The sequence below is a fragment of the Haliotis cracherodii genome, unplaced genomic scaffold (assembly GCF_022045235.1).
Source record: "Haliotis cracherodii isolate W230 unplaced genomic scaffold, xgHalCrac1.p SCAF_19, whole genome shotgun sequence".
In the NCBI taxonomy this organism is placed as follows: domain Eukaryota; kingdom Metazoa; phylum Mollusca; class Gastropoda; order Lepetellida; family Haliotidae; genus Haliotis; species Haliotis cracherodii.
The window spans coordinates 13,638,361-13,663,704 of record NW_027266274.1 but is presented as its reverse complement, the minus strand read 5'-3'; the positions used below and the strand labels follow the sequence as shown (position 1 = coordinate 13,663,704).

Here is a 25,344-nt window from a genome sequence, read left to right as displayed (position 1 = left end):
CGTGTGCAGTTGCTACAAAGTCATCCTAAATCAGATGAATGGCGGCAACATAATATAGGCTATTTACATGTATGCAACAAACAGAGCGCTAAATTGAACACCTGACATTTTGTCCTGCCGTTTTCACATCCTTGTCAGACTTGCGGGTAAACAGGTTGTGACGAGCGTCCATCGATGTGTTGCTGTTGCCTAACATTGTGAAACCAGGGGCATTTTCATTTGACTTACAAGTTGATGGAAGGTAAATATAGTATTAGATATTCAGCATTGTTTCAGTCCTGGGTTATAATTAATAGCTGAGAACAAGGCGTATTCAATAACAATCATGTGATGTGTCGCGCCTTGTATGATGTCTCTTCTGTCATGGATAACACTTTGTCAACAGCAGGGTGGTGACAATGAGACATTTGGGGACACAAAGTCCTTGTTTGAATAGTTATCAAAATCCGAGTAAGTTTTGCAAGACGGACTATCAACTGTAAAGTTATGAGTCCCAAGGCAAGAGACCGTAAACATGATATATCTGCAAACAGGTTTTGTGTATGATCCTATTTCGGGGTCAGGTAAACTTCCTATTCAATGTGAAGTTCAGTGTCACGTCCTCATCCGCCCCACACTTCCCCCTTTGTTCATAATAATGTGTATTTATAATACACCATATCCATCACTGAAACATGTACAAATTAAAGGACCTTATCAAAATGATAAACATATAGACGCCAAAGAGCTGTGAAAATAAACTCAAAGAATATGTTTAACCCCAAAATGAAGTCAAAGTATATCTGCAGCTCATCACTAACATCACAGATGTATAGGGATAGAGACACCTACCAGGGATGGGAGCAGAGGTTGGAAAGTGTTAAATGTTGATGACGCGTAATGATGGTGCTGCTGCTACTGGCATAGTGTATATACTTCAATGTGTTGGGTCTGTCTGCCAGTTGAAGAGTTGAAGGAATACTTGTCAGTTGTAACCTTCTCTATCATTCATTTTTGTACCCAAAACAATTTTACGTATTGTAAAGGCTTCAAACGGATCGCTATTTTGGCAAGGCGAGAAAGCAGCAACACCGAAAACGTTTCTGTAAACACCAAGTCCTGTAGTTTGAATGCCACTCTCTCTGTACACTACAAACCTTGTGAGCTTTTCTAGTGCTGCTCAGGCTATGGTACTCATTTCGCAACTGTCTCACTGCAGTTACACGAGAACACATCAGTAACTTGCTGTTGACGTGTAAACAGTAAGCAGCTTACTCTTTTGAGGTTTAAGTTTGACATCAAAGGGAATTAGGCTCACCTTGCTTTTATTGGAACTGAACATACATAACTGATTCTGGCCTTTTTGTTTCGTCTCAAAACCGAATATGATCAAACAGACAACCTCTGTAGGCAGCGTGTTTCAGTAGTATTTTGGACTGCTCTGGACAACTATTTTGCTGTGTATTTGATCAATAAAGACCATTGCACTTACCCCTTGTCTTTCTCCCTGGAGTTTGGCATTCCTGTTTTAATACATTGGGTGACAAGAGGGAATAAACATGTTTGACGTGCTACTTCCTATCTGAAAAAAAAGATCTAGACACAAGGAATATGTGTCTGTGAAAAGTAACTTAGAACTGTCGCCATTTTTATCCTTGATGAAGTTATAGTTGAAATCATATTTTACAATTATTGAGTGATCTAAAATGTTGTATCCGGTATAAACAGATTTGTTTGCTTCAGGCGAACTGCCGCCAAATCAGAATAAAATATTTTGAACGCTTCAAGTGTTCACTTGGCACACAGTATTCTTACATCTTTTGGAGTGTTTGCTAACTCTACATGAACATGCTTACGTACGTTCATCATTGTACGACCAAAACTGAGTTGTTTGACAACTTGAAAATGCTTTTTCTGCCTCAGTTTTGGCCTCCTTTCATTTTTCATTGTTCAAATTAATGTGAACTGAAGTATCAAAATCACGAATGATCCCCACCCAAGTGCATGGTCCATGTGCAATGTTTCGGGTGTGTTGGGGCATTGGGTTTTGGTTCCTTCTGTGTTTGGCAATCATTTTTTGAAAGAAGGTCTTTCTTCTGAAAGCCGATCATAGCATTTTTATTTCATGATGCCTAACCTGTTGGGAGCGTATATATGTTCATACGTAACTATATATATTAATTAGGAGATAAACCAACTGTCTATCAATGTTGAGGTTTCGAACTTCAAAATGATTCCTGTAGTTGTTTCCAATTAAAGATTTGTAGTTATGGAATCAGAGTTAGAAATTTTACATTGAATTAATAAAAGTGACAAAAGTGTCTATCAATATCAAAGTCGTTTCTAAAAGGAGACAAGAGTGTACGATTCTGACTGATTCAAAAGAATCATAATAGTGTTCATAACTTGATTTGGAGTGACAGACACTATCCACAAAACTGTATGACAAGACTGTTGACTTCAACATTCCAACAGTCAAATTTCATTTTATGTCCAGCTATAAATTATCGTTTGCTGTCTTTTGTGTTTAAATTCCATAACTTTTGAGGTACAATCGAGCATGCTCTTTCCATGAAGATTTCACAGAAAACATTGTGTGATCAGATTTACAACATTCAAGGCCTCGGGAAAGGTTTTCAAAAGTTATGCGGTTGACATTTGGAGTGACGCATCAGTGGCCAATGTAATTCCCTATTGTTACTTTACCATGTGTTCCCATGTTTTTATCATGTAAACAATGATATGCAGGTAAACTGGTTTGAATGAGCATTCGACGATTCATTGTTGTTTCCTTTCATCTGGACACCAATATCATTTTCATCAGACTAAAACACTTTTTGGAGGTAAATATACACCAAGTCCTGTGGTATAATCAATACCAAAGAACAACTCGGGCGTATTCAATGAGATTTATGTGATGTGCAACGTATTATAGGAGGTCTCTTCTGTGAAGCATAACAACTGGTCTGCAGCCCCATTGGGACATGAATAGTTTTCAAAACCCAAACCAGTTTGTAAGGCAGACTATCAACTGTCACATTATGAATGAGATCTACGCGAAAGAAAGGAGGAACGGTTTGGATTTTGAAGGCCATGTGCAGGTTCACATGTTTCATGTGTGGGACATTGTGATAACAGTATCACCTTTTCGTGAACACCTGTTGTAATCACTATTTGATTGTGATTCATAAATACATGCTCATCCTTAGTCTGAATCGTTTAATACACGATATATTTTGAATATGGAAAGGATTTTGTCGCTTTTATTGTAAGAAGAATAAAACACTGTTTCGAATTCTAAAACCGATTTAAACTGTCGTTCTTAAAGTGCGTGAAAATATCAGGTTAGAATGGTCAGATTGCTGTACCTAATGCAGTCCACTAGTCATGAAAGTCATGATGCATTATTGTAAAGATTACAAATACATGATCAGCATCCACAATGGCATTTATTGATATGAAGATCTTAAAATGAGATTCTTAGATTGTCACTGAAGTGAAAATGTATCACCAATTTAAAGAAAGACATTCGTCAGAATTGGACGTTCTGTTTTCAGGTGTCAAGTGGGCAGTGATGAGACTGAGCCAGAGAACGATTTTGGTAGTGACACTTGTCGCATACCTGGCAATTGTCACAAACAGTCAACTGACAGGTTGGTAGACAACATACTGGATGTAACTCAATTCAAAAGAACGAGTTACCGATTAATGCTGAGTAACCAAATATGACTGTTACCGTTCAAAGTAATTTACCTGATATATATACAACTAATATTGAAACACATAGTTTCAGGTTTACAATTATATAATGCATCACAATGGTCAAATAAGTGGAAGGCGCTGTTAGTAGCAGGTGATCTGATTTATGTCAGTGTTTGAAGGTGGAAGGAATGCGGTCTTTTCAGTTAGGTATACAGTCCGTATCTGACAAGTAGATAAAATGCAAGTCAGCTCATTCAAAGGCCCCCGCTCTTATAGGTACAGCCAGCCCTCCAGAGACTCGGTCTGTCCTGAGTGTGTCATCAACCATGGAGGTAACGCTAAATCACAACTCTAGGTTTGTCAGGACAATACCAGTGCTCGTGGATTTCAACGAAGTGGTAAACGTCTGAGATCTGCATCATTTCGGGCTCTCCTCCCACATTAAGCTGACCCCCGTGATATAACTGGAATACTGTTAAAAGCGGCGTTAAACCCGACTCAATCACTCACTCCTCTTACAATCGGGCCACTACAGCACACATTCTTCGAGCGTCTCCCTCATTTGCTGCTTGTGACAATCACTATATGTAAACTTACAACAATCTCTACTGCCACATACCAATACCCAATTGCGATCTGAACAAAAATTGTCGGAGACCTAGAAATCGTAGGACGGTTGATTGTTGTTTCTCCCATGCCAACAAAATGAACAGGTGGTCGTGGTTAACACTTTGATTACTAGTGAGTAAATCCTCAAAAATACATTCATATTAATGTAACTGGTATTACCTTTTCGTTCATTATCCAATAACATATACACATGGTTTGATATTCGCGATGGAAAAGGATGTTTACAATAACGAGAATCCTGTTGAGGGTCATGAATTTTAGTTACAGGGCACTTCAATCTTGAGAAAGTTATCTAAATAATTTTTTACTGATAAAAATCTTAAGTTCCTCAGTTTAAATACTGGGCCTACATTTAAAATTCTTAGTCTGTCTGACGTGTGGCCTACGGCAATGATCGTTATTACGAAAACATCTCGTGCTGAATCCTGAAGGTACACCCGTGACCAAACAGTTTGTTTAGGTATTGCAATCAACACCAAGTTCTGAGAATGATCGGCAAGTTGTCAAGTTAATCGAGGAATACACTTTTAATGATAAATAAAATAAAACAAAATTAATTTAGAGATTTATATATCAATTCTGAAATAACCAATGTACATGTTATTTCTCTCCATATAACGGTAAAGATAATATCAATGGTTCACTGAATATCAGTGATGACACAAGGCGTTAGCGAGAAGGGTAAACATGTCCGGCTCTAGTGGTAGCACCCGCCACTCACAAGATTTGCATAAAAAGGTATCTGTTTGTTGCCTGACGTTTGAATTGCGTCTGTTATCTGTTAAAGTAACGAAAAAACATTTAAGAAATATGTTCGTTTTGCAACACAGCTGAGGGCAGCAAGCTTCCTGCTTCCTGTGCGACAATAGTCTCGACACGCATTCTAAGGGTTGATGTCTGATCTCTTTCACAGGATGTGTGGGTGATGTCGTTTTAGTCGTGGACACGTCAGCAAGTGTTGGCGCCACAAACTTCAACAATATGAAGAACGGCGTTGAACTTTTCATCAACGACAGCTTCGCAAACTATCCAAATGTTCAAGTTGGCTACGTCATGTATGGCACATCGGTAACACAGTCAGTAGGTCTCAATGGTCAGGCTAACCAGGTGAGTTTACTCAACCAGCTACGCAGCGCCACATACCCTTTTAATGCCCTGGAGAACACACACCTTGGCATCAACCAGGCCGCAAGCATCCTGAACACCCAAGCTCGAAGTGGATCACCAAAGATCATGATTGTCATAACAGACAGTCTCTCTGACAATCAGGCAGCCACCATCACTGCTGCCGCCAATGCAAGGGCCGCAGGCATCACCATATATGTTATTGGAATAGAAGCCTCTGTGACAGGCAGTGCCAGTTTGCTTGATAATTTCCGCCAGGAGCTCCAACAGATTGCCTCAGCTCCAAGCATTGTAACCCGGATTTCTGACTACAGTCTTCTTACGAATTCGCTAGGAAACTTGCCAAACTCCATATGTGCAGGTGAATATTTTTACTTACGAAAGGGCTGTATAGTATTGTGATATACTTGAATGAGAGTAAATTATTGTTTAGCATATTTCACTGTCAAAAAAGTTTGACCTGAACACTTTAATAATCTCGAATGTCCTAATCTGAAAAAAAACATTCAATCAAGCAAACACTATACACATGTTACTTTTGTTTCAGTTCAAATCATCAGCAACATGGTAAGCCAGACAGTGTTCACAAGTCAAACCATCATCCTCTCAGTGTCCTTGAATCAGAACGGCATTACCGGTGGAGTCTGGGCGAAAAATGGAGGGGCTCTGCCCAATGACGGCCGCATTTCTGTTTCCGTGGATAACCAGTTTCAGCGTCTCACAATTGTCAATGCCCAACAGAGCGACGCAGCAACATACTCCTTCACCATTGCTGGACAGTCGAGGTCTGCAACTGTCAGTGTTACAGGTGAGACCCCACGCATGTGGGTGGAATCCATTATCCATTATGTTTTCCCATTACATCTAGACGGTTCAGACGAGTCAATTGTGTTTTTGCTGTTTTAGCTGGAATCGTCCAATGGACCGTACGTCAGACAAGGACTATTGGTAGTACTGTAACCCTTACGGTGAATTTATTAAACGGCAATTGTAACCAAGGAACATGGACACAGAATTTCGCTACATTTGCCCTCGGAGGAAGGAGAAGCTACAGCACAAGCAATAACTGCCTTACACACACCCTGACTATCACCAACGTCCAACTATCTGACCAGGGAACATACCGATTCACCTACAATACACAACAGGTTTCGTCTGAGCTCACTGTTTCAAGTAAGTGGTAACGGTTATTTAACATGATGTGATTAACTATGAACATCGACACGGTATTGGTATACATATACGTACGTGCCTCCGTCACATTTACAATGAAAGGAATTAGTAGAAACTGTATGGAAGCGTAACGTGCATATTGATGCTATGACAAGGCATGAGCATATTTATTCTGTCTGACATTAATCAAAGTATCCAAGCAGCGAGTGTTTATATTTTACGCCGCTTGTAGCAATATCACAGCCCAAAGCACGGCGAGGTGATCAAGGAAGAACTGCCCACATCATACCCTTAAAACTAATCCCGTGAGGTTCCAAAGGATAACAAAGTGATGTCTTTCATTTCTTAGCTAACCCCCAAGCCCTCATTTTTTTTCCTAAGAAGATTACATGTCCTTTCAGCGAGTAGTTCTGCACCTGTCAATGGTGGATTCAGCGAGTGGACAGCATGGAGCCAGTCCCAATGCAATGTAACATGTGGCACCGGAGCTACAAAATCTGTCTTCAGATCTAGGACATGTGACAACCCTGAACCACTGAATGGTGGTGCTAACTGCACCGGTCAGTTCACAGAGTCGGCAGTGACCAACTGTGGCTTGGTTGGATGTCCAGGTAGGTTCACTGACATAATGTCAGCAAACCAAAGTGCAAGAAAACACTCTATACTCCACACTTAAACACGAAATGGTGGTTGCTTTGAATAATAATAATAATAATAATAATAATAATAATAATAATAATAATCCACTTACATGGCGCTCCTCAAAACGCTTAGACATTATAACCCCGGTCAGTAGATCAGTGTGCACTCAACAATTATTCTCAACTCCATGGGGAGTATACAACCCAAGCTGCCTGTGAGGTGCTAGAGGGTTAACAACATATCATCTCATCCTGCCGGGTACCCATTCACTACCGGATGAACAAAGTCACTTGCCTAAGGAGACACAACATGTGCTACATATGCTTCAGAGTGGGACAGGACCGAAGCATTGTGATCACTTACGCTAATGGCTGATACAGTTCTGCTTTTGTAACAAGGGGATTTTCAATATCTACCAAGTATTCTTTACGCCCAGTACCTAACTGAAAAATCAGTTAATGACCTTACAAGATCAATGAATATTCAATGAATCATACTGAAACGCAATGGTTTAGTTTTAGTATCAAAACAGGCACAGAATGGGTCAAATACGTGGCAACAGCAATAAGTAACATACCCTGCAATTAATCTACGTGCACCCACGAATGTTAAGACATTTGTCACTGTTGAATTTCTTGAAATAGGCCCGTCTCCTTCCTTGAATCTGAATTCGGTTTGGGAATTGGCAGGAATTCGGTGTTTAGAACTAAGTGTCCCAGTCACATTAAGTACAAATCTGGCCGGAAAAGGCCATGCATCGCCCCATGTCTCTCTTAAATAGGTGCTGTCAGCATATCTTAAAACTATCCTCCCCTGAAACTTCTTCCATGGTCATGTTTACACAAGGGCAAATAACTTTAAACCATTCTGACCTCAGCCGACAACCGCTGTTGAAATCTAGCCGCGACAGCCGCTCGATATTTTACTAGCATTTCAATCATTTTCTGACCCCGATAATCACTACAACCATATTGACAACAATTGCTACTGCCGCATGACACTATTTATGACAGAAAATGACAACATGATTTTAATTCAAATTTGCTTCATTGAGGCCCACACGAATCCTTAACAGTAACGTTCACGCAATTATCTTTGCTTGCAGTAAATGGTGGCGTGACGCAGTGGACAACTTGGAACTCGGGATCAGTGACGTGCCCTCAGACTTGTGGAACAACAGCACAGAAAATTACAGCGAGGCGCCGTACCTGTACCAGTCCTACACCTGTGAATGGAGGAACATTTTGTAGCGAGACGCTGCTGGAAACACGAACTGAGTCTTGCGGATTAGTGTGAGTGAGTGAGTGAGTTAATATTTAACGTCACATCGGCAATATTGCAGCCATATCGTGACGAGAGAAAATGTGACTTTCATAACATATATGTAAACTGAATAAAATTCTGTCGACGAAGGACAGTAAAACAACTAGATTATCACAGATATATGTTTAAAACTAGTACAGAACCATAAAATAGGACAATTCATAACAGTACAATAGATAAAATTGGGCTATATATCACCAGCAGCTAAAGTGAGGACACCATACTGAGGACCATGGGGACTTACAGTACCTTTGCTACCTGCATGGACCCCAGCAGGATTTACACCATCCCTTTAGTCACTGGCGACCGTTGACAGGGTTTAGCCGGAGATTTAAAACCAACAGATATGCTACGATTAAAACACTGGCAGATGTAAAATTACTTTGATTTATGTGGGCTTACATATCCTCTCAGGGGGACAATAATTTTACGCTACTTCAACCCCCTTCGAGGATATAGCCACTAACAATCTCCGTTAAGTATCATATACTACCAATTTATAAAATATATATCTTTGTACATCAAAATTTATTAATTAATTCTATTTCTTTTTAAAAAACCGATGATTAAATGAGCAGGTACTTGATTAAAAAGATCCTTCATAGATGACACTTTGAAATATTTATCCCTTGTGATGGAAAAATCAATGCAGTCAAGCAGGACATGCTTGACAGTGATTCTTTCATCACAAGGGATACAAAATGGAGGATCCTCACCTTTCAATAAAAATTCATTTGTATATCTGCTATGGCCAATACGACATCGTCGTATAATGACCTCCTCAAATCTGGACTGACAACCCAAGTAGGTGTAACCGATAATTGGTTTAATGGCATGTAATTTATTGATTCCTACTTGGGTGTCCCACTTCTGTTGCATCAGATCTCGTATATATGATCCAATCACAGGCCTGTAATCAGTGTATGGAACAAGAAGTGGTGTCACAGATTTGTTGAGTGCTGCTTTAGCAGCAGCATCAGCCATTGTGTTACCTTTGATGCCTACATGGCTTGGTAACCAGGAAAAAACGATGTCGTATTGGCCAGTTGCAAGTTCATTATACAATTCAAGTATTTCAATTAAAAGTGGATGTTTAGTAGATTGATTTGTAATTGCCTGAAGACAGGAAAGAGAGTCGGAAAATATAATAAATTGTTTATGCTTTGATTGTCTACGAATGTATTTTAGTGCTGTTAATATGGCGTTTGATTCGGCTGTAAAAATGGAACAGTTATCTGGTATTCTAGATGATATTGTCCTGGATCCAATGACGGTGGCGCTGGAGTGAGTGAGTGAGTTAATATTTAACGTCACATCGGCAATATTGCAGCCATATCGTGACGAGAGAAAATGTGACTTTCATAACATATATGTAAACTGAATAAAATTCTGTCGACGAAGGACAGTAAAACAACTAGATTATCACAGATATATGTTTAAAACTAGTACAGAACCATAAAATAGGACAATTCATAACAGTACAATAGATAAAATTGGGCTATATATCACCAGCAGCTAAAGTGAGGACACCATACTGAGGACCATGGGGACTTACAGTACCTTTGCTACCTGCATGGACCCCAGCAGGATTTACACCATCCCTTTAGTCACTGGCGACCGTTGACAGGGTTTAGCCGGAGATTTAAAACCAACAGATATGCTACGATTAAAACACTGGCAGATATAAAATTACTTTGATTTATGTGGGCTTACATATCCTCTCAGGGGGACAATAATTTTACGCTACTTCAACCCCCTTCGAGGATATAGCCACTAACAATCTCCGTTAAGTATCATATACTACCAATTTATAAAATATATATCTTTGTACATCAAAATTTATTAATTAATTCTATTTCTTTTAAAAAACCGATGATTAAATGAGCAGGTACTTGATTAAAAAGATCCTTCATAGATGACACTTTGAAATATTTATCCCTTGTGATGGAAAAATCAATGCAGTCAAGCAGGACATGCTTGACAGTGATTCTTTCATCACAAGGGATACAAAATGGAGGATCCTCACCTTTCAATAAAAATTCATTTGTATATCTGCTATGGCCAATACGACATCGTCGTATAATGACCTCCTCAAATCTGGACTGACAACCCAAGTAGGTGTAACCGATAATTGGTTTAATGGCATGTAATTTATTGATTCCTACTTGGGTGTCCCACTTCTGTTGCATCAGATCTCGTATATATGATCCAATCACAGGCCTGTAATCAGTGTATGGAACAAGAAGTGGTGTCACAGATTTGTTGAGTGCTGCTTTAGCAGCAGCATCAGCCATTGTGTTACCTTTGATGCCTACATGGCTTGGTAACCAGGAAAAAACGATGTCGTATTGGCCAGTTGCAAGTTCATTATACAATTCAAGTATTTCAATTAAAAGTGGATGTTTAGTAGATTGATTTGTAATTGCCTGAAGACAGGAAAGAGAGTCGGAAAATATAATAAATTGTTTATGCTTTGATTGTCTACGAATGTATTTTAGTGCTGTTAATATGGCGTTTGATTCGGCTGTAAAAATGGAACAGTTATCTGGTATTCTAGATGATATTGTCCTGGATCCAATGACGGTGGCGCTGGAAACTGCGTCACCATCCTTTGATCCATCGGTAAATATAGATTTATAAGTATCATATTTGTGTCTTAACTGAGTATATTCTTGTTGAAAAATTAGTTCATTTGTTTCAGATTTTTTAAATTTAGTTAAGGTTAGATCTACCTCTGGTTTCACTAACTGCCATGGAGGGGAAGTCAAAAGTTGGGTGGGGGCTATATTTTCAAGATTTATTTTAGCAGTCGAAATATAAGATTGTAGTCTTAAGCCAAGTGGTGGAGTGAGTGATGAACTTTTTGTATAGAGGCCTTCGTACAGAGGGTGAAAAACACAGTCATAGGCTGGATTTGATTTCAAAGAACAGAGTTTAGTAATATACTGCAAAGATAATTTAACACGGCGGTGTTTAAGTGAAGGCTCATCAGCCTCCACATACAGACTATGAATTGGAGATGTTCGAAAGGCTCCAAGGCAAAGCCTCAGGCCCTGATGATGAATAGAATCCAGCTTTTTCAAATTGCTTTTACATGCTCCACCATGGACGATGGAGCCGTAATCAAGTTTAGAGCGGATGAGGGCTCTGTACAGTTGGAGGAGGGTTTTCTGATCCCCTCCCCATTTAGCGTTTGAGACTACTTTTATTATATCAAGAGCCTTCAGGCATTTAGTTTTTAAATAATTTATGTGTGGCAGAAAGGTCAAGTGGTGGTCAAAAATAATACCAAGAAACTTGGCCTCTTTAACAACTTTGATAGGTGCACCATCCAAAACTAAATCAGGGTCCTTATGCAGCTTATACTTTCTACAAAAATGAGTACATTTGGTCTTGGCTTTTGAAAATTTAAAGCCGTTTTCAAGACACCATTTATGGATTTTGTTTAAACACAATTGTAGTTGTCTTTCAATGGTATGCATGTTTTTACCACGACAAGAAACATTAAAATCATCCACAAAAAGCGATCCATCAAGTGAATCATTTAAAACCTTCGACAAACTGTTTATCTTTATGCTAAATAACGTTACAGACAAGATACTGCCCTGTGGGACGCCCTGATCCTGATTGTAATGGTCAGACAGGGAGGAACCCACACGAACTTGAAATTGTCTATTTTTTAAAAACTGAGATATAAATAGAGGCAAACGGCCTCTTAAACCAAAATCATGTAGATCTTTTAGAATACCATACTTCCATGTGGTATCATATGCCTTTTCGAGATCGAAAAATATTGAAACCGCATGTTGTTTATTTATTATGGAATTTTTAATAAAAGATTCTAAACGTACTAAATGATCGATGGTACTACGATTTTTGCGGAAACCACATTGAATGTTAGTAATGAGATTGTTGGTTTCCAAGTACCAAACTAAACGATTATTTATCATACGTTCCATAGTCTTACAAACGCAGCTAGTAAGGGATATTGGCCGATAATTAGAGGGATCGGTATGATCTCGACCAGGCTTGGGTATAGGAATAACGGTAGCATTTCGCCATGACGATGGAAAATTACCAGAAGTCCAAATATTGTCAAAAATATTGAGCATTGTTTCTAAACATAATTCAGGTAAATGTTTAAGGAGCTGATAATGAATATTATCAGGCCCCGAAGCAGTATCATGAGCTTGCCCAAGGGCGGTATGGAGCTCATGAATGGAAAATACTTCATTATAATCCTCACCATTATCTGAGTGAAAATTAAGTTTCTTTTTTTCTTGTTGTTCCTTATATTTCTGAAAGTTAGGAACATAATTGGATGATGAGGAATGTTGAGCTAATGTTTCACCTAACTTATTAGCAATATCAGATTTATCTGTTAGAAAAGTGTCACCCTCCTTGAGATGGTGAACAGTGGATTTGGACCCTTTTCCCTTAATTTTCTGAACCATATTCCAAACCTTTGAAATAGGCGTACGTGAATTAATTTTAGAAACATATGTTTGCCATGACTGTCGTTTATTTTGTTTAAATGTGCGACGAGCCTTGGCATTCGAAATTTTGAATTGATTTAAGTTATGGACGGTGGGATGGCGACGAAAATATTTTTCTGCCTTCTTCCTAGCCTTTCTAGCTTGTTTGCAGTCCATGTTAAACCAAGGTTTACGGATGTGTGGAACCGTAGAGGATTTCGGAATACATTCATCAGCAATAATATTTAATTCATCTGAAAAAACCTGAATAGGATCATGAACATTTAGAAATAATTCTGGCTGTAATCTTTCAGTGCATAATGCATTAAATAAAGACCAATCGGCCTTTGTAAAATTCCACCTTGATGATGTTGGAGCATCAGTTGGATTTATTGTTGAAATTACAGTCGGAAAATGGTCACTTCCACAAAGGTCATTGTGGACTGAAATTCATTAAACAGAGTAGCATCTGCAACAGATAAATCCAGAGAGGAGTAGGAGCCAGTCGCAGGATGTAAATATGTATTAGAGCCATCATTAAAAATACATAAATCATTATTTGAAAAGAAATCCTCGAGGATCTTACCTTTTGTGTTGGTGTTATTACTTCCCCAAAGGGGGTTATGGCCATTGAAATCTCCCATGAGAATGCAGGGTTGAGGGAGTTGGTCATAGAGGGCCTGTAATTCTGATTGACGTAGAGAAGATGATGGTGGAATATAAAGTGAACACAAAGTGAACACAATATGCAGCGTAACACGTACTGCAACTGCCTGAAGAGGGGTATTCAGTGGAACAGCGCTATGAATGGTGTTTCGACGCACCAAAATAGAAGATCCTCCAGTAGCCTTCTCACCAGGAGGAGAGAAGCAATGGTAGGAATCATAATTTCTGAAATCAAATTTGTCTGTAGATTTTAGGTATGTTTCTTGTAAACATAATGCTGATGGATTGTAATCCTGAGTTAAAAGCTGTAAATCGTTAAAATTGTTTCTGAGTCCTCTACAGTTCCATTGTACAATGTTGGAAGACATTTATCTATTTGGAAGTTTAATTGGGGATCTACCCCGCCCTTTCTTTAAGGGTGACAAGCTATGTGTCCTCTGATGGCTACTGTCAGACACATCCATGTCTTCGAGGGATCCAAACTTGTTGAAAAGTTGGATCTTATTGTCTGATCCTTTTGACACCCTGCCACTGAGATATTTCTTTGATGATTCAGGTTTGGGTTTGCTTTTGTTTTTGACCACTTGTTTTACATTTGTTTCAGATTGTTGTATGTGAGACGACTGAGATGATGATTGGTCATGAGAAGTTTGTGAACTGGCGGTTTCTAAAACAGTTGTGGAATCCACAGATAGAGATATCACTGTAGGAGAATCTGTTTTTGTCCAGGTGTAGTCCGTTTGACAGCCAACGGCTACGCATGAAACAACTTGTTGAATACAGGGAACAGATTGTGAAATCGGTTTGGAAACGGCTGCAGAGTATGAACTGCGAGAAGACTGTTCTTCATCTAGAATAATCTTCTTCGCATCTTGAAATGAGAGGTTTCTTTCGTGTTTTATTTTAACAATTTTCGACTCACGTTTGAATGTAGGACAGTCTTTAGATGAGGAATAATGGTTTCCGCCACAGTTTACACAAAGGGGATCCTTGACACAATCTACACCGTCCACACAGTTGTCACCACATCTATGACAAACAGGTTGTTTGTCACACGTTCTCGAGCCATGACCATACTGCTGACATTTGTAGCATCGTAATGGGTTAGGGATGTACATGTCAACAGTGATGTTACAATATCCTGCTCTGATAGAGTTTAGGATTTTTGGAAGGCCGAACGTGAAGAGGTATGTATTGGTCTGAATCACCTGACCATTCCGTTTGGTCGAAAAACGTTTTACAGATGTGACATTTTGTTTTTGTAGTTCTGCTAAAATTTCATCCTCGGTCATATCAGCAAGGAAACGGCCTCTGTCCCTCACTATACCTTTGCTACTGTTCAGGGACCTGTGTGGGGACACCACAACAGGAACATTTGCAAGGTTCTTAATTGAAAGAAGACTAACAGCTTGTTTGTGCCGCCTACATTTTATCAGCAGGCATCCACTGCGTAGTCTTTTGGCATCTTCAACATCCCCTGCTATACCTTGTATAGCCTTTTCAACAGCAAACGGGTTGAGCTTAAGAGGAGTGCCATCCAAAGCAGAGATTACCAGGAATCTGGGCCAGTTTTCAAATGTTACATTTGGTGTCCTCGGACTTGCAGTCTCATTATCGAAACCATCATGGGATTCATGTGATCGTTTTTTCATAGGGGGTTCCATAGTGGTAGTAATTGTGTTTCACCTTCTTGGCTCCCCACCCCCCATGGAGTATCAACAAGGACGATGTCATACACCTGTGGGTCTCCGACAGGCGACACCAAGGATACCAAGAAGGTATACTCAAGTAGAAACATCAAGAAAATGTCCCACCAGATTGGCCCATGAGCCACCGCCTTCTGGGCATTGAGACTCTAGGCAAATACAGAAATATTTTATAAATTGTTGATTTTGAATTCGAACTAGACATTTCCAAAAGTCTACAGATGTATGAGTGTTATATGACATTGGTCTATTTGTCATATTTGTCAGAATTGTAATTGTAAAGACAATAGCATGAACGAAATCTCACAACAGACTTTTTATAGATGTGCAAATGAAATATAATGCACAGGGCTCGGCATGACCAGCCGATTGATAGGACCGGGCCCATCCTACCACCCGTCTAGGCGAAGTAAGGGTCGAAGTGGTGTATTGGGCAAAGGAACGCTATTCCTGGAACCAGTGCCCTCAACCACCAGACTCCCGTCCTCCGCCGACACAGGGACGCAACCCACGGCAAACGGGCTGCCCACTTTGGTCGCCTCTTACGACCAGCAATGGGGTGCTGTGGAAATATTCTACCCCGGTTCCACACGGGGGAAGAGCTATTAGCGCTACCCAGCACTCACCACGAGGAGGTTGCTCTTCACGAGTGCCTCTTGCGGATTAACAAACGCCTGTCCACGTAAGGAAGGAACCAATGTATACGAACCAGTGTTACTAAAGGAATTGCCTACGATTATAAATACATAAATGCAATTAAGTACCTGGAATGGTAGTGCCACTTTGATAGCTGTCACCAAAGATATATTAGTTCATGCTCGTGCTAGTTCGTATCTTGTTAGAATACCTCGGTTACAGTCTCTGTTGACTCTGATAACTAACTAGATAGAATACCTCAGTTACAGTCACTGTTGACTCTGATAATTGTCTAGGTAGAATACCCCGGTTACAGTCTCTGTTGACCCTGATGACTATCTTGGTAGAATACCACGGTTACAGTCTCTGTTGACTCTGATAATTATCTAGGTAGAATACCCCGGTTACAGTCTCTGTTGACCCTGATAACTATCTTGGTAGAATACCACGGTTAGAGTCTCTGTTGACTGTGATAACTATGTAAGTAGAATACCACGGTTACAGTCTCTGTTGACTCTGATAACTATCTAGGTAGAAGACCTAAGTTACAGTCTCTGTTGACTCTGATAACTATCTAGGTAGAAGACCTCGGTTACAGTCCCTGTTGACTGTGATAACTATGTAAGTAGAATACCACGGTTACAGTCTCTGTTGACTCTGATAACTATCTAGGTAGAAGACCCCAGTTACAGTCTCCGTTGACTCTGATAACTATCTAGGTAGAAGACCTCGGTTACAGTCTCTGTCGACTGTGATAACTTTCTTGGTAGAATACCATGGTTATAGTCTCTGTTAGCTCTGATAACTATCTAGGTAGAAGACCCCGGTTACAGTCTCTGTCGACTGTGATAATTGTCTAGGTAGAAGACCTTGGTTACAGTCTCTGTCGACTGTGATAACTTTCTTGGTAGAATACCACAGTTATAGTCACTGTTGACTCTGATAACTATCTAGGTAGAATACCCCGGTTACAGTCTCTGTTGACTCTGATAACTATCTATGTAGAAGACCTCGGTTACAGTCTCTGTCGACTGTGATAATTGTCTAGGTAGAATACCCCGGTTACAGTCTCTGTTGACTCTGATAACTATCTAGGTAGAAGACCCGAGTTACAGTCTCTGTTGACTCTGATAACTATCAAGGTAGAAGACATCAGTTACAGTCTCTGTTGGCTCTGATAACTATCTTCGTAAAATACCTCGGTTAAAGTCTTTGTTGACTCTGATAACTATCTAGGTAGAAGACCTCGGTTACAGTCTCTGTTGACCCTGATAACTATGTAAGTAGAATACCTCAGTTACAGTCGCTGTTGACTCTGATAACTATCATGGTAGAAGACTTTGGTTAAAGTATCTGTTGACTCTGATAGCTATCTAGGTAGAATACACTGATTCCAGTCTGGGCCGATAGCTCTGGGACCCGTGAAGATTCCGGGGTAGAATAGGTCTTCAGCAACCCATGCTTTCCGTAAGAGGCGACTATGCTTGTCGTAAAAGGCGACTAACGGGATCGGGTGGTCAGGCTCGCTGACTTGGTTGATGCATGTCATCAATCCCAATTGCGTGGATCGATGCTCATGACATTAATCACTGGATTGTCTGGTCCAGACTCGATTATTTACAGACCGCCGTCATATAGCTGGAATATTGCTGAGTGCGGCGTTAAACAACATACCAACCAACCAACCGATAGCTCTGGTGTCTTCATATCATTGTCTAATAATATATGCATTTGCTATGCACTGTTTTCCATCCACTGTTCGGTTGCTCAAAGTGCACCCCACTCAATTGATAAGTATGCACTCAACAATCATTCACACCTCCCTGGGGAGTATAAAGTGTAAGGGAATTATCATACATCTATATTATTATCATTATCATATCTGCAATAGTGGCACCCATGCTCGTATGGTTTTCACACGAAAACAAGCATTATACAAACGTCAGGTAATCTCTCACGTTTTCTTTTACTGTTTGAACTCATTTTATCAATCTATTATTGACATTTTTCAGCTGTTGTCAATGGCGGTGTGTCTGAGTGGGGCGTTTGGACCAACCCAACCTGTAGTGTGACCTGTGGCACCTCTGCCACCAAAGTGATCCAGAGGTTCAGGACCTGCACCAACCCACCTCCTTCACCTGGAGGTGCTAACTGTGTCGAGAACTTGGTGGAGAGTGCGGTGGTCAACTGTGCTTTGACTGGTTGTCCAGGTAAATCCTCCTCCTATAAACTCATCATGTTTAAATACATACTATGTTCATTTGAATAGTGTTGCACACTTGCAATGTTTTTTAAATGATTTAATTCTACCCCCATTGAAAGCCTTGTAACCACCGAATGGCTACGTGCCCATGTATATTGTGCAACTTTATTATGTTTAACTGTTTCTTTTCCAGTTAACGGAGGACTTTCCCAGTGGGGCGAATGGAACAGTGCCACAGCGCCTTGCCCGTTTACGTGTGGCTTTACCGCCACTAAAATAGTCAACAGATTCCGTCAGTGTAACAACCCCATCCCCGTCTTTGGTGGCCTGCCTTGTCCGGAAAGCCTCCTTGAGAGCAAAACCGTCACCTGTGGACTCCAAAACTGCGCAAGTAAGGAGGCACTCCATATTGTTGAAAACTATAAAAACTTGCAGGCATGTATAAATTGAGAAATATAATAAATTGCATAATTAAACATATAACCATAAATTTATTTCGTTAAATTGTATGGTAATATGGTCCTATTTTGTGTTTTGAACATACATTTTAAAAGAATAGTTATAAACTGAATATTGTTCATTAAGACAGTATTTTGCACAAGACACATTTATTTAAAGCTGTTTTGGTGTGTTGTAGCTGCAGTGAATGGTGGAGTTGGACAATGGGCATCATGGAACACAGCATCGGTGGCCTGCCCAGTCACTTGCGGGGTCTCTGCATTGAAGACGATCACCAGAACAAGACAATGCAATAATCCTCCTCCAAGCAATGGTGGCAGACAATGTCTGGAGAATTTATCTGAGACCACTCAAGTAAACTGTGGCCTTATCGGGTGCCCAGGTAAATTGGTGATACTTGAAATCAACTTCTTAACAGAGTTATAGCATATATCAATGAATTGAAAGTGTATGTGAAATGCGGGAGACTGATGCTTTGGATAACCGTTGCCCTTTATACAGTTTTGAGAATAGCCAATTTATTATTGTTATCATCGTTATCATCATCATCATCATCATCATCATCATCATCATCATCATCATCATTATCATTATTATTATTATTATTATTATTATTATTAGAATGTAAATATAAGAGGAATACAAATGCTGCGGCTCCATATCCTGCTGTTGTTCCCGTGAGTGAGTGGGTTGGGTTTAAGGCTTTGAACAATACCTCAGGTGTATGACAGTGTCAGTTTAATGTGGGATATAATCTAAAATAGGTGCAAATCATATACTAAAGTTTGGTAAAAACGACGAGCTCGCCTATTGGTGTATTGAAGGACACTAGTAATGGAAGTTATGATTTCGTATTGTTCATGATAATATTATTGCATCAAACTGATTCAAGTTAACAATCAATTTTGAAGGGTTGAGTAGTTTATTCATGTATAATTTACAGATGTATTTTTCAAACCCTATCATCTACGTTACTTCCAGTCGATGGCGGAGTCTCCGAGTGGGAGTCCTGGAATACCAACAGTGTGCAGTGCCTACTTACATGTGGTTTGACTGCGACTAAGACTATTGAACGTATTAGACGGTGTAACAACCCTCCTCCCTCTAATGGTGGCGCATCCTGCTCAGAGGGCCTTGTACAGACGTCCACGGTATCATGTAATACGCCAGCATGTGCAGGTAAATAATTAAATAAATGTTTCCTCTCTGAAGATAGATAATACAGATAAGGTAGTGTGCAGTTTCATGGCTTACAACTGAACAAGGATTTAAAAGGTGTTGATCGTTGTTATGTTTTTTGGCTTACTTTATAAATAGGAGAATCACATATTTTTTACTCTTGAGATAAAGCTGGTCATTATGCTTTCAGTTTGAGTGTCTATGTTTTTTACGTAATAACTGGCTGAATATCAGTAAATACTTGAGTACCCTCACAACACGTTGTATATGTTTTTATTAGTTGTTGTAAACGGCGGAGTATCTCAGTGGGGAGCCTGGAGCGATACAGCCTGTGCTGTCACATGCGGAGAAGCTATTCAAGTCATCAGAAGAGCAAGAACGTGTACTAATCCACCACCATCAAACGGAGGACAATTTTGTGTGGAAAGCCTGTCTCAATCAGCACAAGTTTCCTGTGGTTTAGTTGGATGTCCAGGTACGTAGAACTAACCACAATATAGTTTGTTGAGGATTATCACAATGGACACAATGAAGCGTCCCATTTTCTTATGTGGAGTGACTGCTACCTGTGTTGCAATTGTTGCTCGAGCCTAGAGCTGCACCAAACCACATTGATGCTGAAATGCATATGCTTACAACTGAAACAACATGAACTATTATATTGGTCTAAGAAATGTAACACTTATATTCAGGTGAGGACGGAGTAACACCATTGAATGAGTGGGCGGGTGAACCGTGTGTGTTGACTGTCAGCAGAACAAGGATCTGCACCAGACCAACTCCCACCACAGGAGGTCAAGGTTGTTCTGGGGATCTTGTCCAGATCACAACTCGCAGGTGCAGTCTAACTGACTGTAAAAGTAAGTATGGTAGGAGTGTAGTCAGGCAGAACCAAAGGAAAGTCCAATCCCCTGAAATGAACTGAACTTGGCTATAAGGTACGGGTAGTTCCGAGTTTGTCCCCAATAGTTGCAGGAAGTTTTGTTTAACCTAAACAACATTAAAAGCAGTATTTATATGCCCCTGTATTAGTATTATCCTGCCCATTTGTCAGCCATGATGCGATACAAAATATATTTGTTATTGAAATGTTCAATATTCGTATGCCATATCGTCTCCATTATGATAAAATATGTCACATGTAAACGTGTCAGAGAAACGTTTCATAGATGTTTTGTTATCAGTGTGTGACTTTACAACATCATCATGGCCTCAGTAGTCTGTAACCGGCCTTGATTATGTCAAACGTGTTCAGGGTGATGTCACACTAACTTCCTGATATTATAAAGGAACTACCCACAATTCATTGACCTTTATGGCATGACAAACAATTTAATTGAAAAACAAACGCTTGAGTTTGTATTTGTTAGATGTAAAACGTTTATGTAAAACTATTCATGTGTACCTCCTTACCTATAAACCATAGTAAGATCTACGCCCCGACTGTTGACGGTGACGGTGTGCATGACCGAGTGAGAGATGGACGTTTGCAATGTGAAACGTGATGTTAACTGTATGTTGCACCTTTTTTTCAAGTTACCAACGTATACTACACAATCTGTACTTTGCTATTGTTTCAATTATGCTGTGCATGAATGTATGACACAATCGTAAGCTGTAGCTACATCTCTAGTAGAAGGCACAACAGACACGCCTTGCGAAAAGATGAAGATGCAACTGTAGAGATGTCAGCCCAAACAGAAATGATGGAGGGTAGCCATCTGAATACGGTGAATGTTATCTCAGATGCTCGTGTTTCTAGAACGTAAGTATTGTATTCATCTTTTGATCATGAGAGTGGCATGATTAATTCCGGTCCCAGATATAGTCCTCCCTGAAATGTAATTTTTCCCTTGGGCTCAGTACACTAAATGTAATGTGAATGTCCTTCAGAGGGAAAGAAACTAATAAAACATTCAAACACAGTTTAGTTTAAGCAACACTAGCTATTCGTATGTAGTAGCCCTCTTGTAGTCATTCATCTTGGAGTGAATGAGAGAGAATGTTGTTATGCTATTTCCATCAATATTCCAGCAATATACGACAGGGGAACCACAACGGGGCTTCCCACACATGGGAAATCAAGACCGGGCCTTCTGCGTGTTGAGCTAGGCTACCTCATCGCCCCAAGTATCTTCAAATTCAAGTAACATATGGATTTATGGGTAAATAGAAGCGACAAAATCATTTCCATAGGCATACGAAATGTGTCATAAAAGCTTAGTCTATTGCACGATTCGGCCTGTATCAAAAGCCTTCTGTATGCCTTCATGAACAACAATCAAATCATGCCGTGGCACCCGCCACAAACACATGTGAAGGCAAGTCAACATAAAGAAGACTAAACTAAAGCTAACATATGGTACAAGTTAAAATAGGGAATGCATCCAACATTATTGTCCCTGATGCGTCAAGCTGGGAAATGTCCTCCATATGTCTACCATAAAACGTTTCGAATGCCTGACTAATAAAACATGTCCAGGCAGTAAAGGTAAAGGTCAAGACAGCAGATGCAAGCAGATCAAATATGTCTTGTAAACACTCCTCAGTTAGACAAAATAGACCCATGTGTTATTGTTGGCTTATTACTTTTCAAGCTGCACTAGAATTACATGAACAGATTCAGTGGCAGTCAGTGCATGTACAATGTATACCTCATGCATACAAATCACACTCATATGTCAGTTTTTCAGATGAAAAGTTTACTGGCCTTTGCATGTGTTAGTGATGGGTGCTACCGATGGGGCAAGCTATACTCACCTTTTCGTGAACAGACAATATCATCACTGTCTGATAGTGTTTAATAAACACATGCACATTATAAAGTCAGAATCGTAAAATCGACTCTGCTTTTTGCAGAGATTTATCGTGGATATGGAAAGGTTTTTGTCGCCTATTTGTATTCAGCAACAAACAAAACAGACACAAATGTGATAAATGCGCAGCTTAAAGTTTCAATTAAATATCAAGGTTTTTGCACACAACACTTTCACCAACAAATAAAGTTATTAAATATTCTGAACATACGTTCCATTTTTCAAATGAAGATTTTAACGCCACTTCCGTCATTATATTTGTCCATTACAACAAGACGAGTGTTACCAATTAATTGTGTTTTCCTGTTTCAGCTGGTATCGCGCATAGACATGAATCGTCAAACCAGGACATTGGCGGTACTGCGACCCTCACGGTGAATTTGTTAAATGGAAATTGTAACCAAGGAACCTGGACACGGAATTTAGGAAAACTAAGCTACTCCAAAACCAAAAACTGTCGTACGCACATCCTTACTATCGCCATGGATCTGACCAGGGAACATACCGATTCACCTACAATACACGAAAGGTTTCGTTTGTGCTTACTGTTACAACTAAGAGGTATCAGCTATTTAACGTTATGTAATTGACTATTAACATCTACGCATTACATTCATACACGTGCATACCACTATAACATGAACAATGAAAGAAAAGAATAGGAACCATTTGGAAGCGACTCGTGCATATTAAAGTTATGATAAGGCATTATCGTAATTATTCTTTCTGACATTCATCACAGTATCCAAGTGTTATTTGTGTGTATATTTTAGGCCACTTCTAGCAATATAACAGTACAAGTCACGGCGAGGTGATCAAGCAAAGACTGCACACATCATACCCATTTAAGGAATCAGGCCAGGTTCAAGTTATCTCAAGGATAACGGGCCAGATTTTTTACTATTTAGCGGATCTCCCAGCACTCAAAATGTTGTTTTTTTCTAAGACGACTACATGTCCTTTCTAGCGAGGTCTGCACCGGTCAATGGTTGATTCAGCGAGTTGACAGCATGGAGGGTAACATGTGGCACCAGAGCCACAAAAACTGTCACCAGATCTGAGACATGTGACAACCCTGAGCCGCTGAATGGTGGTGCTAACTGCAATGGACAGTTCACAGTGAAGTCTTTGAAAGACATTTAGATGTGAAACATATAAGGAAGAGAATTTTATGGATGTCAACTTCTTTATTATGAGGAACACAATGTTTTGGAGTATATGCTTACTCCTACATCAGGTGAATGAATACTATGAGGCAGAGAACATATACATGTATATGAAAGAACAAAAGTAATAAGAGGTTGACAACAAATAATTGGCGTTGAATAATTAGCAATAGATAATGGAAGCTAACACTTTACAGTAATTAGCGCAGATAGTTTTGGACAACTGGAAGCCAGGACTAAATTATCACTGATTACTAATTGGCAATAGACAATGGGCAAAAGAATAGAAATAACAAAGGGCAAATGGAAGGCAGCTGGATAGTCGCCATCGACAAGGATCAAAGACCCAAGCACTAGGTACATGTACACTGTAGATAGGTTCCCTGGTCACGGTGCCTGGCTGGCTGGTTCAAGGCTGGCTGGCAGGTGTCTCCTCATTGGTTTGATTTTATGTCCAGGGAGGTCAACTTACATGCGTCATAACGTCAGCAAATAACAAGGAAACTCTCTGTTGTCCAAGCTTTTATATTTGTCATACCATTGACACATCTAGCTATGGAAACTTTAAATGTTAAGTCGAACAATGATTGCCATACAATGAATCTCTGCCATCTTATAATGGAACAAAACATTGAAGGGGTGGTTGCTTTTGTTGCTTTGTTGATACTGAACAAGAATTGTGTGATTGATGCAGCTTGGCTTTCAGTTCTATTTATGTTAGAAACTTTACCAGTAACGATTACACAATGCTCTTTGCTTGCAGTAAAAGGTGGCGTGACGCAGTGGACAACTTGGAACTCGGGATCCGTGACGTGCCCTAAGACTTGTGGAACAACATCACAGAAAATTACAGAGAGGCGCCGTACTTGTACCAGCCCTACACCTGTGAATGGAGGAACATTTTGTAACGAGACGCTGCTGGAAACACGAACCGAGTCTTGTATATTGACAAACGCATGACCACGTAAGGAAGCAGCCAGTGCATACTACTAAATATTACCAAATGAATGGGCTTTGATCAAAATGCACACAAGAAATTAAGCACCTGCATTGGTAGTAATAATGTGACAGATGCTTTGAAAGTTCTTTTTAATAATTTGGATTGCTATCTTAGTAGAACACGCCAATTAGTCTCTGTTAACTGTACTATCTTGGCAGGAGACCCCAATTACACTCTCTGTTGACTCTACCATCTCAGAAGTACACACCAATTATAGTCTCTGTTAACTCTATCATCTGAGTAAAACAAACCGATTCAGTACCTGTTGACTCTACCATCTACGTAGAACACTTCGATTACAGTCTCTGTTGACTCTAAAATCTATGTAGAACACTCCGATTATAGTCTCTGTTGACTTTACCATCTTATTAGAACACTCCGATTATAGTCTCTGTTGACTCTACCATCTTAGTAGAGCAAACCGATTACAGTCTCTGTTAACTCTACCATCTTCGTAGAACACA

At 39.8% G+C, this 25,344-nt stretch overlaps 1 protein-coding gene and 1 long non-coding RNA gene across 4 annotated transcripts in view; both read left to right on the top strand.

The window, feature by feature from the left end:
- Positions 1-219: 219 nt before the first annotated feature.
- LOC139466968 (SCO-spondin-like) lies at positions 220-20,823 on the top strand. Its single transcript, XM_071248684.1, has 14 exons — positions 220-241; positions 3,537-3,632; positions 5,225-5,797; positions 5,984-6,244; positions 6,343-6,613; positions 7,018-7,220; positions 8,357-8,528; positions 16,072-16,103; positions 18,070-18,267; positions 18,454-18,651; positions 18,898-19,101; positions 19,701-19,898; positions 20,179-20,373; positions 20,591-20,823. The coding sequence occupies exons 1-14, from the start codon at positions 235-237 to the stop codon at positions 20,821-20,823; spliced, it is 2,841 nt and encodes a 946-aa protein (XP_071104785.1). The 5' UTR covers positions 220-234.
- A 166-nt stretch (positions 20,824-20,989) lies between these two features.
- Positions 20,990-25,344, top strand: part of LOC139466770 (uncharacterized) — a 54,706-nt gene continuing 50,351 nt past the window's right edge. For 2 of the 3 annotated variants that reach the window (XR_011653627.1, XR_011653625.1), the window contains exon 1: positions 21,841-22,063. This is a non-coding gene — a long non-coding RNA (uncharacterized lncRNA). Of the gene's footprint in view, positions 21,664-21,840; positions 22,064-25,344 lie in introns of those variants that run through there. The other variant, XR_011653626.1, reaches the window with a different exon arrangement.